This window comes from Phyllopteryx taeniolatus, chromosome 17 (assembly GCF_024500385.1).
Source record: "Phyllopteryx taeniolatus isolate TA_2022b chromosome 17, UOR_Ptae_1.2, whole genome shotgun sequence".
Lineage (NCBI taxonomy): Eukaryota > Metazoa > Chordata > Actinopteri > Syngnathiformes > Syngnathidae > Phyllopteryx > Phyllopteryx taeniolatus.
The window spans coordinates 2,029,018-2,047,952 of NC_084518.1; the positions used below are offsets into that span (position 1 = coordinate 2,029,018).

General features: G+C 43.5%; 1 protein-coding gene across 4 annotated transcripts in view; it reads left to right on the forward strand.

The window, feature by feature from the left end:
• The window catches only part of LOC133466980 (LHFPL tetraspan subfamily member 7 protein), a 53,213-nt gene extending 34,816 nt beyond the window's left edge, over positions 1-18,397 (forward strand). Inside the window, exons 5-6 of one of the 4 annotated variants that reach the window (XR_009785096.1) lie at positions 3,475-3,580; positions 3,684-3,965. Coding sequence is in view for 2 of the 4 variants with exons in the window: in XM_061751304.1 (XP_061607288.1) it covers positions 16,840-17,066 (227 nt within the window). In the remaining 2 variants the exon portion in view is untranslated. Of the gene's footprint in view, positions 1-3,474; positions 3,581-3,683; positions 3,966-16,839 lie in introns of those variants that run through there. The other 3 variants (XM_061751306.1, XM_061751305.1, XM_061751304.1) reach the window with 3 other exon arrangements.
• Positions 18,398-18,935: the final 538 nt, after the last annotated feature.

Here is an 18,935-nt window from a genome sequence, read left to right on the forward strand (position 1 = left end):
GATGAAAGTCATGATGATGATGATGAAGATGAAGCCTGCCTGCTTCTTGTATCCTTTCCCCCTCCGCGACTTTTCCGACCTTGCGGGCTGCGCCATTCAGCCGCAGACATCCTTGAGCCCAGCTGTGTTTATGTCTTTCCTAACCTTTTCAAAAATGTTCAGCCCGGCCATTGCCTCGGTTTATAATGTCCATCCATCTCTGTCTGGCTGGCAAATGCAACCCCTGAAAGACATAATCGGATTGTGGGGGCATTAAACGGCCAATAGCTGCAGACATTGGCCAACCTGCGAGTAACCGGGTTGGGGGGGGGGCGCCGCATTTGTCAAGTGTCAGGGCTGAGACCTGAAAACCAGATGCAGACTCGTAGCGTACACTTGCTCCCTCATCTCGGGAATTGACACACGCGGTTTAGTATGCGGAGGGGGCTGCTGTGCCATTTCATTTGCTGTCACGCTGGACGGATGAGTTAATGGCTTTCTAAAGCGCAGATGATCTTTACAATATAAACTCCACTGAGAGTGTAAGCGTTGTCACAAATGTAGGAGCGTTTATATTGACATGAGAGAGTCAAGTGCTGCATGTGTTCGTATAGCTGCCAATTTCCTTTCTGCATTGTTTGTTCCCAAAACGAGACGACTATCAGACGGGGGCGACCTCTCAAAAGACAGATATGGTCCAGTATCGTCTGGAGCTGACACGCTTGTCGTTGGGGATGCAAACGCATTTCATTCTATCATTATATTCTGTCTTGATGCTCATATCTGATGATTTCAGCCAAGAGGGTTGACGACCTGACGACTTGCTGTTCTCTATTCGAGTATCGCATGTACACGGACGCACTTGTTTGCGCGGACATCTGAGCGCTCAAAGAGGGGAAAAATCATTTGAAAAGGGGAAAAGCGAGGCGCCTCATCCTTAACGGTTACATTGCCACATCTGTGCAAACGTATTCGGCCGTGGCGAGATGAATGTTACAAAAAAATAATAATAATAATGAATTATCCTTTATCATCAGCCCGAGGAGCCTCGACATAATTAGGCGTTCTTTTTATTTCAAGTTGATTTGCTCCTGCGCTCTTTTGGTGTTGAACCCATCCAACCAGCCGTGGGACCATGAACTCACCGCTGCCACGAGCGGAAGCTGCTGGACGTGGCCACTGCTGCAAGCGCAATGTCACTTACCTGCCAGCATTACTTACATTGTTCCTCTCAATAGACCTTGTATGCTTATGTATTTGAGATATTCTGTTAAGCTCATTTCCAATAATGCTTTTCCAAATTCCATCTATCAAGGTTTCATTGACATGTTTGTTTATTTCTTGCGGTTGAGTAAAATGTCAGCTGAAGTGTACAAAAAACTAACGCAATTAGTGGTAATTACCTCCGTTCATAAGCGATCTCGTTTATACAGACGACGAAGGGGAAACTGGTGATCCCAGCATCACCTTGTTGCTCATGAAAACAGCAGCACCTACCAAAAGCACATCTTTCAGGTGAACGAATGCGCGGAATCTGAACGGCTGCCGCCGAGATCGGTGCTTCTTAAACTTTATGCACCAAGTGCCACCAACAAGAAGACTTTGCGTTCCAAGTACGACCATCATGACTAACATTAAAGCACAGTAGCGTAGTCGACCCAAATGTTCATCAAAAACAAGACAGAGGTTTTATTCCTAAAAAGTATATTTCATTTTTGTTTGCAAGCCAGTGTAATATTATGCGGGTTGAACCTTAACACTGTGTTTAAATATAAGAAAACGGACAAGAACTGATTAAATAAAAAATATATTGTACAAACAGTAAAAGTTGAAAAAAAAAATGTATTTGAATATTTGTTTTAAAAAGAAACAGTTCTTAAAGATTAAATACAAATGTATGGAACTTAAAAGTTAAATACAACTGAACTGTACTGAGGCAGTGATTCTTTCACGTACCAGTAGAGGGAGCCCGCGCACCACCAGTGGTACGCCGACCACACTTCAAGAATTACTGACGTCGATGTTGTAAACGTGTACGTTACCCAACAATTGTCTGTCAATTAGCATGTGTGCTGACTCCACACTGTTATGTGCGTCCATTAAAAAAAAAAACACACACCAAAAAAAAAACGAGATCCTTTCAGATCAATTCCGCCCAAGCTGGATCCGTCCGGCTATAAAATGGCAGAAAGACAGCAAAGGGGAAATGATTGAAAAGGGCCCAAAAATGAAGGGAGGGGGGTGGAGACTGCAAGCGAGAGAATGAAAGTGAAAAACCATATACATGATTTATACGAGTGCGCGGCAGGCAGAAGTTATCTTTTATTTATGAGGGCATCAGCGGCAAAGCGCCCAGATGTTAAGTTGTGCGGGGATCTCATCTAGCCCGTTCCTCTGTGTGGCAGTAAAACGGGAAGGTGTGTGCCGCTGGGGCGGCCTGTGTAAGCAAGAGTGTGTGCGAGACACACAAAGCTTTGTCCTCAGTGACTGAAAGCTTTCGGTTAGATGCTTGTCGCTGTAAGCAGGATCCTTCAAACTTCTGCTCCATTTGCTGCAATTTGTGAGTGTGGGGAGGGAAAAAATGGAGTCATTGATGCGATTGGCTCATTCTCTACTCTTCCATCGCTCATAAATGGAAGACACTTGTTGTTTTGTCCTGTGGCTCTGAAGATCCATCCATCCATTTTCCGTACCGCTTCATCCTCACGCGGGTCGCGGGCGTGCTGGAGCCCATCCCAGCTATCTTCGGGCGAGAGGCGGGGCACACCCTGAACCGGTCGCCAACCAATCGCAGGGCACATATAAACAAACAACCATTCGCACGCACACATTCGCACCTACGGGCAATTTAGAGTCTTCAATTGACCTACCCTGCATGTTTTTGGGATGTGGGAGGAAACCGGAGTGCCCGGAGAAAAGCCACGCAGGCACGGGGAGAACACGCAAACTCCACACAGGCGGGGCCGGGATTTGAACCCCTGTCCTCAGAACCGTGAGGCAGACGTTCTAACCGCTCGTCCGCCGTGCTGCCGCTCTGAAGATCCATTATGCAAATCAAGCCCTCGTTGTCAACCCACATCAGATATCATCATCATCAATCTAACCTCACATTAACACCGCCGGGATGTGAAGAGCAGGTCATGCGTACTAATGGCGACAATAAGAGGCTGTCAAGGTTGTAAACAGTGCAGCTCACATTCAACACGTTTGCTTTTAAGATGGCTTTTTTCATAGGAACAGCAATTTATAGTGAACTAATATTCCAGCTGTCTAATTTGTCTAATATTATTATTATTATTATTATAGAAAATCAACTCTTGACCCAATTTGCAACAAACAAAGGTTGCGATGGCCTTATCCTAAACCGCCTTAATAAAGAACATGCAATGTATTATTGTGCACACTTTTCTACACATTTCCCAACCTCAAGTTGAATAAACTTGAGTGCCTATTGGATTTGATCATATCAGGTGATGTGTCTTTGTGCAATGACAGGGGGGTGTGGCCTAAGGAGATCAACACCCGCTATCAGGGTGGGCGTTATGACTACGCAGATACTTCCGGCAAAACGGAGATTTGACTGACTCTGAAAAGTCAAAAGGTGCCAAATAAATGAATAAATCTTTCAGAGGCATGCAGCATGCTTGACATTGCAAAGGTGATGGGCCACGATAACTGTACGAGCAAACGTTTTGTTCCCAAAGGTCAGCGGGGTCGTAAGAAATCTGTTGAGACAAAGACTCGGATGAAATGGCAAAGATTCACGAAGAACAAAGCTCGACGCTACTAGGAACCCATTGTGCTTTGGATGTATGTAGAAGAAATGTTGCTCTGTACATTTTGAATTTGTTCATTTTATCAGATGAAAATAAATTCATTTCTTACTCATTTCGTTTCATTCCAATAATAGTGCACAATGAGATACTCTCAAGACAAAATCGGATCCAAGTTGAAATGCATCAAAAACACAACTTTCCTCGTAATTGTGCATGATAAAAAAATGATTGCCGAGCCTTTAAACTACAACTCTCACACGAGTTCTGATACCAATCATGAAGTTGGAACAATGTTGCAACGCGTCCTTTGTCCGTTTCAGTATCGCCTCTTAAGACTTCAAGAGTTGGAAAAGTCTCATCTTCGGGAACTCGGTAAGAGAGAGAGAGAGAGAGAATACTACTACCTCTTCCTACAAGATTTATGCATCCAATAGTTCGAACTTGGCTTTGCTTTCGATTTTGATTAGGAATCCTCGCAATATGCCGTGCTAGGTTGTGGCAAAATGTGTCCTCGGAGAGCTATAAAAACGCCGGCCAAAGCAACTGGGGTGCCCTTCAAGCACGGCCATTGTGGAAATTACAGCTGTTAATTTGCTTTTCAACCGCAGCGCAATTATTCCAAATTGAAGCAGTTGCTTACGATACTTAATAGAACACATTTACTATTAAGTTAACATACTTCAAAAACTTGGTGCACCACGCTAGGCTTAAAAGACTTTTAGTGCAGAAATGCAGTTTTTAATTACGCAGTTCCTATCGGCAATTACGGAAAATGACAAATGCTGTGCCAAAGTGTTCCATACTGGCAGTTTGGGATTTCAGTGCACAGTATCTTGATCCGCATTTGATTTTTTTTTTTTTTTTTTTTTTCCACGTGAGCAATCAGGGGCACCCGCGCCCTGAGATGCTTGATAGCGGACTATTGCGTTTCACGTCAGCGTATGCTGCAGCTGAAAAGCGTAATCTCGGCTCCCGACACATAGAGATGATTGTCCTGTGTGTGCGTGCGTGCACGCGAGTGTACACGCGCGCGCGCGCGCAACCGCGACCAGCAAGCTGGATGCTGGAGGCCAAACAAAGAGACGCTCCTCGCTGGTTGTTAAAAGCTTTTACGGGGAAGCTCTTAAAACATTTACATTTATCCCACCGCACAGCGGCTCTACTGCACATTTTTTCGACTGAACTTATTTTGAACATGCAGGCAAAAAAAACAAAAAACAAACAAAAAAAATAGGCTAAATGAGAAATCAACAAAATAAATATCCCATACTGAAGCACTGTGTAGCACTCCTTTTGGGGGCCCCTTAGAAGCTGTACAACAATAAAAACAAAACTATTCAATAAAAGAAAACAAATGTCATTTAACTCAAGTACAAGCTCAGTGTGAGTCCCAACCTGCTGTTTACTTTCTAATTTGCTTCTGGAAAAAAAAAGATAAAGATAAAAAAAAAAAAAAAAAAAGTCGGAGGCAGGCACATAATGCATAACAGTCGACATTCAAAATTCTGCGATGTGCAAACCAAGATGCGGGAGCTCATACTAACGCGTAGCCAGGCATATCGTATCAGCGGCTGAGTGACATTTATTAGCCATCGAACTCTCGTCATCACAATGTTCCCGGGCTTCGCAGGCCATCCTATGGGCCAACGGGGGTCTCCGTTTCAGCCCTCTCATCATAGAAAGTGCCTGAGAGCCCCTCCCGACCTCTTGGTCTAGCCATTAGGTACACTATGTTACCCGGACGTGCAATACATGTGGGATATTGGTGCGTAATTTGCTGGCTTCAGTTATGCACATTGCATACGCACACAAACTGCAGTTACTCGCATCTATGAGACATCACAGATGCACAAAAACGCACAAAGCTCCTATAGGCCAACTGTGTTTGCGTTGAATAAATGACATTTCAATCCATTTCAAATGGGCACACAAACTAACAACACTGAAGAAAACGGCAAAAGCCCTCATTCAATTTCTCAGTAGTTGCAATGAGATGTGAATACGGAGGCCATCAGTGAAGTTGAAATACAAATGCACAAAATGACTTTTGATCCATAAATATGCTTGTTGTCTTTGTCTGGTCCACGATAAAGACGCGCCAGGGTGACAGTAGCAGTGCTCAGTGTGACCACACCCGTTTTGTTTGTTTGTTTTGTTTTACTATCTGTGCTCTGTTGAATTGGGGATTGAGGATAGGATAATTAATGAAGCCAACAAACCAGTTTGGATCCATAGTGAGTGTTGGAGAAAACAGGAAAACAGGAACACATTCACAAATTGAAATGGCTGCCCGCTGTTCAAGACGCCATCCATCAGTTAGTAAGCGTGTGGCATTTTGACTTTAACCGTGCGTGGCTAATGGGCTTGGCAGACGCCGTGCAGATAGCAGGACCACGAGACAAAGTGCAGCCAGAGGGAGGCTCGTTACTCTGCTCGTGTGCCGTCACGTCCGCACGTCGCCAACGGGCGACATCTGGATTGAGGGGCATCTGTGGCAACCTGCTTCACCGCTGGTTTGGTCCTGGCCCGGCCTAGTGTGGACCGTTTTCTGCCAAAGCAGATGGTGCTTTGAGTTAGTTAGCACAGGCCAGCCAAGCATGCGATGTGCACGGGCCAGGATGTTTCTGATGGAAGAACACCCACATGCTCAAGAATGAAGAATGCTCGCACTGGGTACGCTCGCCCTGGTCAAATTTACTTTGGGATGAAGCGTAATTCGGTGTTCGTGACGATGCATTTTGGGCATCATTTGCTGGAGGTTTGGGAATTCGTAGCCTGGACAGACACTGGACCATGCTATTGAATCGTGAGTCATCGTTTGCTATAGCGCACATTTCTAGTAGAACAGTTTTCCTGTCCAGTTTCTCTGAAAAAGTGCCAAAGCAGTATGGTGATATAATATTGAGTTTTCCGCTTGGATCTGCCTGCAATTCTGTGAGTTCACGTGCGCGTGCTCGCCTAGCGTGTCGCTGTCAAGTCAGCGGCCGTGATGGATGGTGCCGCTCACGTCCGACGCATCGGTCCTGCAGCGCCTCTCTCTGGTTCTGCTCTCGCAGTGCTTTCCAAACTCATCAACGAAGGAATCCCGAGCCAGATGCCGCATCAATGGAAACGTCGACGCGAACGGACGGAGAGTCTCGAAGCTGTCGGCAGCAGTTGAACTGAGGGATAGCGGCGATAAGGTGGAGCAGAGCGAGGCGCCTGCCAAGCAGATGCCGCCTCAATCATTGCTAAGTATCCTTGAATGTTACTGGAAGCCTTTTTTGGGGTGTGGCACCCAAATAAAGGCAACGCTTCTTTCGGGAACATGCTGCAAGTTTGACTCAAATTGTAGATTTGCATAATCTTTGCCAATTATGAGAATGATTTCATGCCCAAAGTGTCTCTGCAAATCACTTCCCATTAGTCAAGATACGCACAACATTCAAGTGCTTAATTATCCACAAACAGAGGGAGAGGAAAATGACTGGTGACTGGTAACACAATCTGTCCATAAAGACATATTGCACACTGGCGTGTGATGTGTTATTTTGTGCACATTAGGAAAGTCTGGCTTTCCGAAGAGCCCATTGTTTATGATACACATTGAGGAAAATCAGCAAATATGGAGTAGTTTAAACGGCAGGCCGTTGTATTCCAATTAAGCCACAACCGTAGATGAAGTAGACGCCGCAGTGAATGCGGGCCTGCGGAACCATTTGGAGTCACTTTGCCCTCAGCAGGAGACGTTGGATAGGCTGACGCCTCTTTGGAGTCGGTATTGTGCGAGCTCGGAGGGGGATCGCTGAGGAGAGACTGATGGTCTCAGAGCAGCTTTTCAGAGCATGCTAATGGGTCATTGGACACTTGGTGACTAAAGTGTCATGGTTATTCTCATGATATGCTATTCAGTACTCCTGCAATGCCGTAATGTTCTACTGAGGCGAAGTGAGGTGCCATGAATAGTTGGCAGCGTTCCACTCGAGGGCCTTTTTATGTTATGTTTCATTTATCTGAACCGCATTGGCTGATTATTATTAGCCCCAGTAATTAGTTTCTTGATAATAAGAACATTCTCATTTGACTCTGCGCGGCTTGTTTCTGCTGTCTCTCTGACATCCAGAGACTTTCGTGGGCCTTTGAAATACTTTTGTCAGGCTACAGGTCGTTAAAGCGATGGCTGTCAAACATCACCCAAATTAGTGATGCGCGGGTGCGTGCGTACGTGCGTGTGTTTGTACCTCGATGTTTAAGACTGGAAAGAAATTGCGTGAGTTGTGCCTCGTCTGCTGTTGCCAAGTGACGTAGCAAAGCCACTTTCGTAGTTAACAATGACCTGATTGGAGTTTGACACCAGGGAGCTCAGCACAGTTTTCAGATGAATTTCAGGGCCTTTGTGTGTAAAAAGTGTCCAGCAACTATGTTTTTATACCATCTTTGTCATGTCGCTTCTGAGGAGCCCTTTATAAAATACAATAAACGATTTAGGAGCAGCTTGAACTAAAGCAAAGTATGTTCTCTTATATCTGTTTATTTGTTTGTCATGAAAACTGTTTAATAATTGATTTGATGACATATTAGGTATTCTTCAGACCCCAACACATACTACGCCATTACTTAAATCAGTATGTGTGAGTGCGTGCGTGCGTGTTTTCGCTCCTATCCTAATGAAGTCTGCCGTAACCAAGGAAGTGCTTTCACTACATTTAGCGCTTCGCTCCCTCGTGTCTCAGTGGTCGTCTTTATTACGCCACGCGGGTCATCTTTGCCTTGGGGACCTAAGCCTTCGTTTGGAGGTCTGACGGCATCGCAACGATCTCAAGAAGAGGTGGAGGCCATTTCAGAATCATCTTTATTTGCCAAGTATGTCCAAAAAAACACACACAAGGAATTTCTGCTTGTCTGCTTAGAAGAAATTGAGGTAGATTTGTTTGTGGCTACTCGGTTTACAGTTGGCATCTCGTATGAGGTAGCATTGCTAACCTGGTGGTTAGCACGTCCGCCACACAGGTCGCATGTTTTTCCCCGTGCTAGCAATGTTTTTCTGAGGGCGAGCCGGCTTTCTCCCACACACCCAAAACATGCATGTTAGGTTTATTGAATAATCTCAATCGCGCATAGGTGTGAATGTTTTTTTGTTTATATATGCCCAGTGATTGATGGTATATTAACTAGAAATTATGTATGTGCAAAATTTGGATCAATACGTCTCCCTAATCGTCTTTCAAACAATGGAGGCCTGTGGAAGCTCATTTTTATCTACCCAGTTGACCACTGTGGTGCGCGATCTCTCGTCATCAACGTGATCTGCGCGGGTCGCCAACCTACTTTTTTGGGTGCTGATTAATGTGAAGGGCTACTTTGATGCAAACTGTGGAGCTGTCCCTAATGTTGTGGCCTGACGTGTGTAATTAAAATGAGTTCTGGAACTGCACAACAAAGTCATGACTCCGAATGGAATTCAGCACACACTCTTCACATTGTGCGCCTAGCAAGGAGAGCAGTGACACGCACGTGCGCACAATTCTGCTCCAGGTCCCAGGATGGAGAGCCTGAAGGGTAATGGTTTTCTATTTTGCCTTAATGCCAGTGGGTCAGGGAGTGCTGCCAGGGCAGAACTTCATCACAGCACAACTTGCTGTCCCTCCTCAACGCCCCATCCCACAATTTACACAGCCCACTTCACATACAGCAATGTGCACTGTACATAAAGGTTTCTATGTAATGTCAAAAACCTCCAGGGGGAATTCACACGGCACAACGGATTCAAAATGTCTTTTCACTTGGCCGTAAAACGTTGCAGCTATTTAACCGCATGCGTTTACCTTTACTACAATCAAGAGCCATTTTGCTACTGAGAAAGCACAACCACGCATTCATTGAATATTTGTAAGCATTCTCAAGTGTGAAGCCTAAAATGTGACATTCCTAAAGTTTGTGCAGCTGACATAAACGGATGTGCAAAGTTTAAATCATTGTGCTGTCCATTCTTTTGCATCTGTTTTCCCACTGTAACACTCTTACACACTGATAAAGATCATCACTCATGAAGTAGATGAAAATCTGTGTGTGTGTGTGTGTGGGTGCTGCACCACAAAGCGAGGCGCACGTGCAGCTCACACACAGACTGATAAATGGGACCTCATATACGGTTGCTGTGCCCAGGTGGAGGTCTCCGTTGTCTACAGTTTATCATCTTGTGCACAGCCCATCCATGCAGAATTGAAAACTGTCTAAATATTTACATAACACCATTTCAATATGTCTATGACTAAGTGGGATCCTGGCATTCGAGTTTAAAACAACTAGCGCAGTTAATCGTGTTGTTTGCACCGGCGTGCATACTGAGCGTCACCTACGGTGCACAGATGTACGTAAACTTGAATGTCAATGTCTGCAGGTGTCGCGCTAAAGGTCGCAGCTGACATTCCCGCTTCGTCTGAGACTGCGACTAAACTTGTCTACTTTTAAGGACTTGGCCCCAGGCAGCAAGGCTGTCAGCACAATAAAATCACTTCACGTCACTCAATGGTGGCCCACCATTGACGTACACACAAATGTGTTGGTTTTGCTTTGTTTGCTTGTTTATTTCACTTGTGGTTTCAACGTGGTCTTCTTGCTGTTCTCACTTTGATTGATGGCTCAAATGTAATTGCCACTTTCTCTCAAGTCGTACTATTGTTTATTTCGCCATCCGTGCATGCGAAGTACCCTGTCTTCCACGCTAATTCAATATGTGAGGGGCAATAGATGGATGGAGCTACATATTAGCTTTGGTCAGGTTGCACATTGACACAAACCGCATGTGCGCTCTGGGTTACCTCATAAGGGATAAGGGAGTCAAGGACAAGCAATTTGTCTGAGCTTTGAATTAATTTGCAGTATAAAAAAGATGGGGATATGGAAATGGGAGTAATTAAGTTGATAGATTGGATGCAGCGGGTGAGATTCGTGTGTCATCATCGCAACAGTGCTCCCAGGATGGAGATTCGCTTTCCCGGGCAGCGTTCGGATGCCTCAACGTGCATTGGGAGCATTTGTCATGACTGTCTTTCTCCTAACGCATTTGTTGCACTCAGCCAGTTATTGGCAATCAATCAATTATCCTTCTTTGCTCATGAAACTAAATAAGCACATCTCCCATATATATATATATATATATATATATATATATATATATATTTAAGAAAGTAACACACGATATGCATGCTTCTACGAGGGGCCCGATCACATTATATATTTGTATAGACGGTCAAAGGTGAGCTCACAGACAGACGAGCAAGTATGCGACACGTATGCATCATTGGATGATTGTCATCCAATCAGATTCCACTGGTGTCGTCAACACATTCCCAAGTCATAGCCATTTGCATAAAATATGGGGATTGATATATGTTGTGGTGTATTTGCAAATATAGTCATCCGCATAGCCACGATTTACACGGCACACAGTGTTGTTCTACAGATACTGTATATTTATATATTACATCATCCAATTTCCAATAGTCGTTTAGTATTCAAACACCGCCGTACAAATAAGCAGATGTTTGTTGTGACACCAAACATCTGCTTGTCCAAATAAACTCTCCACTGAGTCGTCCGTGCGTCAGTCTGAGCGACTGCGTGATAAACAGACCAATTACTGGGCTGTGATTGACCGGTCCACGGGCAGCCGTGCTCTTTCTAAAGATAGCAGAGGCCTTTTTATTGCCCTGCTAATCTCTCCTATCACTCTGTATTTTATTTCCTCGCCATCTTCTCTTCCTGTGTTCCCCCTCGCTGTCTGTACAGAGCTCAAGGTCAACTGCTTTTTTCTTTTTTCTTCCTCCCCTCCTCCCTTCACTGTCCCCAGTGGACAGTTGCCAGTGAGCATGGACAGATTTAGCAGACAGTCTCAGAATGTCTATATCTGGAGCTCAAGTACATGGAGGAGCTACAGGTAAATTGTATTATTATGTGACCATATACAAGGAGCTCCAGTGTCCTCTAAGCGAAGATGGAGGAGGAGCGTTGGCGTGTTTCGCTAAAGAGGCATCGGGCACGCCCAAGTTACGCGTATAACCTGCACGCGTGACATTTGTGAGGCTCTGTTACAACACACTAAATTGCATGCGAAGGAAACGCATTAGAGTTACCTCTGTGTCTCTTTAGAGTTTATTAGAGTTACCTCTGTGTCTCTGTACCACCTGGCGTCTCCCGTTCCGGAACACCAAGGTACTCGCACAATTGTCGTTAGCCTAATATTCCCAGAGGCTCACCAAGCTCGATTGTCGTGGCTGCGTGCAGAGAAGAGCACGTCACGTTAGGATGGCGCCCCTGCCGTTTGTGCCCATGCTCCTCCAGGTCCCACGTTACCACCTGGAGATTTATCACCGGAGGAGCTTATCTCCTGACAAATTTCAAACTTTCCTTAGCCGTTGCTGCCTTCACTCACCTTGAGTCATATTGCGGGCGAAAAGACGCAATCAGACCATTTCAATGCAGAACTTTGGGGACCATCTGTTTCACTTACTGTCTGTGTAGTGTAGTACCTTCATGTTTTGTCTTTCCTTTGTTTGAGTCAGTACGATGTCTTCGCCGCTACAATATTTCCTGCTCCGTGTTGTCATAGTGGACATTAAGGAGAAATATGTTCAACGTGGCTGAGTGAGGCCCATAAATGATTCCTTTCCATCTCCATTGGCCTGTAGTTTGAGAGACAAATTGAAATACTCCTTGTGCGAGGCCAGTGAAAAGGCAATTTCCTTCAGCCACGCCACAGACGGGCTGTAAACACACAGTGAAATGATAAGTCTAAGTGGCCTCAGTTCATATTTTTCCATTTCACTTAAGCTCACACTATTGAAGCCACACTTGTTACCGCTACCTCGCGTCTCCGATGACTTTGTACGAGATTTTGGAGCACGTCAGTGGGAATCTTTGTCCATTATTCGAGGAGAACATTTGGAAGGTCAGATGTCACTGATCCTCGGCATAATTGCACCCAGTTGAACTGCAATTTTGTAATTCGGCAGGTTATTCTCATTAATTCCCTATTCTGATTACATGAAGTCCCATAGAAAGTGTCCATGTGGGGAAAATTCCCCGACCTTTGCAATTAACAGTTGATGGATCGATTAACGTGCGCTTTAGTGTGTTTGTGCACGTGGGTCACGTTGTACTTATGGCCGCAGGCTGTTGCTGTAAATCAGCACCTAATTTACATCAGCTCGCAAGATCACGTCTGTGTTATTATCAGCAGCAAGGTGGTAAAGACATGTCACCTGTGTTATTTATGGTCGCTGCGAAACCAATAAACGGAAGAACAAAGTGATATGAAGAGTGGAAAAAGTCGTTACAGCGGCTGTAACGTACAGCTCGAGGCTCAGGTTTGTAATGAAGCAGCACTTCTCAGCCCATATTCCGCATGTTCCTTGTCAATGTGTTTCGTCGGTGTCAAAAAGAAGACCATATTTTGCGTTGTGTTGTTATTCTACAAAATATGACATTCGTAGCATAAGCATATGTATGTGTATGCATTCCCTCCAGAAGCCAAGGCCTAATTCTCTTAAAAATGTGTTGCTGCCTTAGCCCAAGTTTATGTTCTGCTTTTGTGGTCATCTTGTCTTTGACTCGTATTAGAACAGTAGCGGCGAGTAATTTTGCGCTGAGAACACAGCCAGAGTGGGCACTGGCTCTGCAAAGTGGACTTGGATCACTAAAGCTATGTTCACACTGCAGGTCAACTCCCCGTTATGATGTAAAATCGGCAAATTTCACCAAAAATCTGAATCGGGCATTAACGTAGCCTAAAAATTCAATCTGATTCTGTGATTCTGCACAAAAAAATGGCAGCTTTTTCATATCCGGACTGACTGCCGCGGCTGGTAAAATAACAGTTTTTTTAAATGATTTTTCGATTAGGAGATTAATAGATTAGGTCTCTATTTGTTTGACATGTAAATCAGATGAAGGCAGAGTATTTTTCTATTCCACTCACTGGCTGCAAATCTTATTCCGCCTTTGTAGCACTGTTCCTGCGATCTCATTATAAAACACTTCAAAGTACGTGTCATCTATGGAAGGGCACGCTCAAGACAGCGCGCTACTTAATTAAGCTGCCAGTCGTTTCTCGGAACCTTTCCGTTTGTACGGTACGGTATTGTTCCAGCAGTGACTGCTCCGGCTTCGATCCAAAGTTACAGTGGTAGCAACCGATCGGAGTTGTCTAGACGGGTGTGTCGCTCTCCTTTGGGTTGTGACACAATAAGTCTTTGTTTGCCAGGCCAACGAATACATTCAGACCAAGCACCCTCTGTTTCATCATAGGAGTCCAGGGTTGCCTTTTTCAGAAGTAATACACTGTATATATAATGATATGGAAAAATATAAGGTCGTACGGGGGGGTTGAGTTTTCAGATTCTATTGATGGCCTCAGGCCTTCAGCCGCACGCACACACACACAACACATGAGCAATCCTATCATTTGGGTGTGTTGAGGTTTTCGTAAGAACCACTTACTGTGTAAGAGCCATGTGATGAAATTGATTCGGTGTCACGCGCGGTCGCCGAGTTATCACACATCTTCCCGCTCCGCAAACTCATTCAATCTCCATCTCGCTTCTCTGAACCTGGTTGACCATCTTGCGCAGCAGCGTTCCATTTCTCGCTTTGCCGCTGAGAAAGAGATTCGAGGTTATTTTAGTTCATTTAGTTGAAGGCTGGACTGTCGTGACCGACCGTATTGCAGTGCCACGTGTTTTTGATTGAAAGTTGGATTTTCCTCGAGTCGTGCGGTAGATTCATAGACAAAAAAAAAAAAAAAAATGAAGAGCCAAAGAGAACGTACTGGATTAGATTACAGGATGAATTTAATGGAGTGACATCTGGCAGATGTTGTAGCTTTGCCCAAATACACTCGACTGTAGATATTTGACCTGAATAGTTCGGAAAAAACCAAAGTCTATGCTTCTTCTGTTTATTACTGCCCACAAATACATTTATGTGGAATTTCTCCTTGAGAGATTAGGAGTCTAATAAATGAATACATTAAACACACAGTATTAAGTCTGAAGGGCGGCAATGTTGGAATACAACTCTCCATTAGTTGCTCTCAGTATCGTTTGTGATAGCGTCATGTTCTTTCATCAGTCTGATGAGGGTTGACAGCATTCACTCCGCACCTCTCAACTTTTATTCCAAGTTTCTTAAGAGATGCTTCTGGTTGTGTAGTAGTTCATAGAGTATAAGTGACCTGCAGAGCGCTCGCGTGGGATCTCACATTGCGACGATCGCCGTGTGCCTGACGGTTAAGCCTTTCACGACGTATACGCTCGTCCGTCAGCTGGGTTAGGCTCCAGGATCAGATGAAGGGAAGGTGGACGCAATGAAGCAACAATTCATAGAATTCCTGACGATCAATTAACCGATGGATCTATTCACATCCCTAGCGTGACACTTTAGCTTTAGACTATTTTCTTTTTGTATTAGACCAGCAGGTCATGAGCGATGATCAAAGTGCTTTTCTTGTTTCCCAAAGTGATGGTTTCAAACTCACGTGGACAACGTGGAACGCTATGTCGAGTGAGACCTGTGTTGTCAGCAATTGATCTATTTCAAGTTAGCTGCAAGGATGGTTTGTCAAAAGCTCGCCTCTGGATCCAGTCAGCATGAGATTTATCTCCTATGGTTCAAACAACCACTCGCATACTGTTTTCCAAACAGACATACTTCACCACCGCTACTCCCATCAGACAACAACCAAAGTTATTGATTTACTGTCGATTATCGGATGGTGCTAATATGAGCTTTATAAGCTTTAGAAAGTCCACTTCAGTACATTCTAATGAGGTCTGATTCAAGAGACGTCTCAAACTATTCTGCCTCTACAAAGATAATCAAGGGAAATTTGCATTGACCCTGTTTGAGATGTAGTACCGGTCATTTAAAAATATGTTTATTATTGTAATTGTAATTTGCAATGGTGCAGTCCCCCGGGCCATGTGTTTGTCACATGTGACTGGGGCAACAGATGTCCCGTTGAAATAAAGACACAACCATTTTACACTGCATCAGCAGTGAGTCTTTATTATTTTTTTTATTTTTTTTTTTTAAACAACGATCAGCTAAGGCAAAGCAAAAGGGATTGAAGCAGATGAGCGAGCATCTTTAAATTGAAAGTCTTTTAAATGATGAGCTATCAGCAACGTTGTGCCACGAGCAATACGCAAGCTCTCTCTAGTGGTACGTGAAAGAATTACTGCCCAAGTACAGTTCAGTTTTATTTTACTTTAAACTTCAATATATTTGCATTCGATCTTAACTGTTTTTACACGTGTTTAAGAGCAATTTTCATTTCACTTTTTTGTGCAATTACATTTTAAGTGACTCATTAGGTACAGTAAAGATTTAAGCACAGTGAAACTGTTCAAACTGTGCATAATGTTACAGAGGCTTACAGTGATATTCAATGTACTTTTTAGGGGGAAAAAGCTGTCTCGTTTTTGATGAACACTTGGCCCTACTATGTTACTGCATTTTAATTTTGGGCATGTAGCTGGTACTCCGAAAGCAAAATATTTTTTGGGGAGGTGGTACTTGATGTCAAACGTTTGAGCTCATTGTCTGATCTGGCCATGTATAAATTGTACTTCAGTTTCAAATGATGTCATGTAATATCATGAAGCACTGCAAATCCTCCTGATGAGGATTTGTGTTACACATTGGGCTCGTTTTCAATGAGCCTTTATTGTAAAACCTCTACTGCCCCCGCGTGGGTGTACAGTTGACTGCACATTCAGGTTCACGGATTGTTGTTGAAACAATTAAAAAAGGTGCAGCAAGGGAACTAAAGATTGCAGAGACCTTTACTAAATGGTGTATGGAAATGTATCTTTAAGTCTAAGTGTTGTTGCTGGTAAATATCCTTTTCCGAGCTTCTCACACACACACACGTCGCCCTGCAAATACATTTAAACCATTTAGTTTGAGCAATATATTGTCAACTAATTGGTATTAAGCATATGTACATATTTAATATAATGCGTCTTAACGATCCTCATCATGCATGCGTGCATGTTTCTAATGTGCACTATTTAAGGCATTCTTGTCTGTGGCTTGTGTGCAGTGTTCATCATGGCTGCAGGACTGCTGGTCTACCCCTTCGGGCTCAACTCTCCACTCGTCAGGTCCTTCTGCGGAGACTCGGACGTCTACAATGCCGGCGAGTGCCAAATCGGCTGGGGTTACATGCTGGCCATTGTCGGTGTTATGCTCACCATCTTTTTGCCCTTTTTTGCAAAATATGCACCAAAGGAGCAGTTGTCTCCCACCCCTTTGCCCGCTCTCTTATAGTTTTTTTGTTTTTTTTTCAAAAGGGCACCTGCATTTTCAAAGATGCTGCCCAGAAATGCTGTTTGGAAAGCCTGGCTCTGATGCGCTATTGTCTTCCTACCTGTTCTAATAAAATGACTTTATGTTTCGTTTCAACTACGAAATGACAAATGTTACTGTTTAAGTTTATTTAACACAGCCGTTTTCATGGAGTCGCTGTCAAATGTTGAAGGGACATTTAATGTGATCATTATTGCAGCGTTTTTTATGTTTTCCCTTCTTGTGTGCGTAACAAGTCAACTTGGTGTGAATATGAACTATTCCAAAACAGACAGGATGTCATGTGCACAAAGGAACTGCACACACAGTGAGGTGGGTTGGTTTTTTTTTCCACTCAAGCAATCGATTATTGAACAAGTTGTGATGAATATTATACAAGAAGAGCCAATTTTATAACTCAAGGACATTAACCTGGGAGTTCAACTGTACATTTGAACTGAACTTGACAGATTTGAGGGTTAAGGTTCTGAAAAGGACTCAAAGGGAACTGTGGCCCAGTAAAGGATCAAAAAGAGTCTCTCTGAGATGCTACTTTTTGTTACTAACATGTAAAAAAAACAAGTCAACGCACAGATTTTGGTGTGTCATCTTTAAAGGACATATAAACAAGATGTAGTGGTTTCTGAATAATGTTGTCTGAAATGTAAACCTTTTCCCTGAATTATTTGTGTATGTAACTTGCTTGTTAAATGTAAGCAATCTTCTATTGTGTACAGTAGACAATTCTTCATTCAGGACAAACGCAATCGCAAAAGGCAGGGAGATGTTGGGGTTTTGTCAGAACAAATCCATGAGGAGGCAGATGTTGGAAATGGTAGAATGTGATGTGACCAACTTGTGCCTTTTTAATATTACAAAGACAAGCGTTCAATACGATTATCAGGTTGTCGTCTCTGCCATCTCGTAATTTCTGCAGGAAAAACAAAACAAAAACGTGTGTCCTGTTGTGTGGGGTATTTTTGTTCTTTTTTTCTTCATGATGCAGTATGATCTCATTAACATAGGAAAATAATCCAGAGGATAAAATGGGCTGTGTTTTATAAATCCTTGTAACCATGAAAGAAGACAACTGCAGTTCAATTATGGCGAGAGACATCTGTGCCAATTATACTGAAGAGAAGAATCTCTTCAATTGCTGTTGTTAAAGGCTGGGACATAACAGCTGATCTCATTTCCCGGCACCCTGGTTCTATTTGATGAGGACACTTTGGTGTGCTAAAAGCAGATGTAACCTTTCTTATCGGACCACATTATTCAAGTGTAAAAATGGACAAATAAAACTCTGCTCCTTCCATGGCCGTACTTGTCGTTTTGAAATATGGTAAAATTGCTGCCATGCTCCATAAGACGCAATGCTACTTCAGCAGTTACTGCCACTTCATCAAGCTAAACTTCCTTTTCATTGCGTGTGTTTATATTTGTATTTAATGTGGATGGATTTAACTTCCAACATTTGGGTCCCTATAATGCCATATCCTGATATTAAAAAAGAAAAAAAAACATTAAGGGTGCCATATTGGAAAAGCGCTTGGGAAGAAGAACTGTTTGGACCTCCTAACTGTGGGACTGAGTTGTGTTATTGCACGGGTCTGTTGTCCCCTTTTTGTTAAAAACCACGTGTGTAAAGTCTCGGCACTGGGGAACGTGTTTTGGTAGATTAGACTGTTTTTCCTATTGTGGCTGTAAATAAAATGATTGTACAGTACTTGATATCATGACAGTCCTAACTACCTGTTCTTGAAGTTGTATTTTGAGAGATGACCTCGTGTTTGCGTTGATCTGTTAACATTGCTCATATGTGGTTTTCTTTGTAATAAAATGACTCAATTA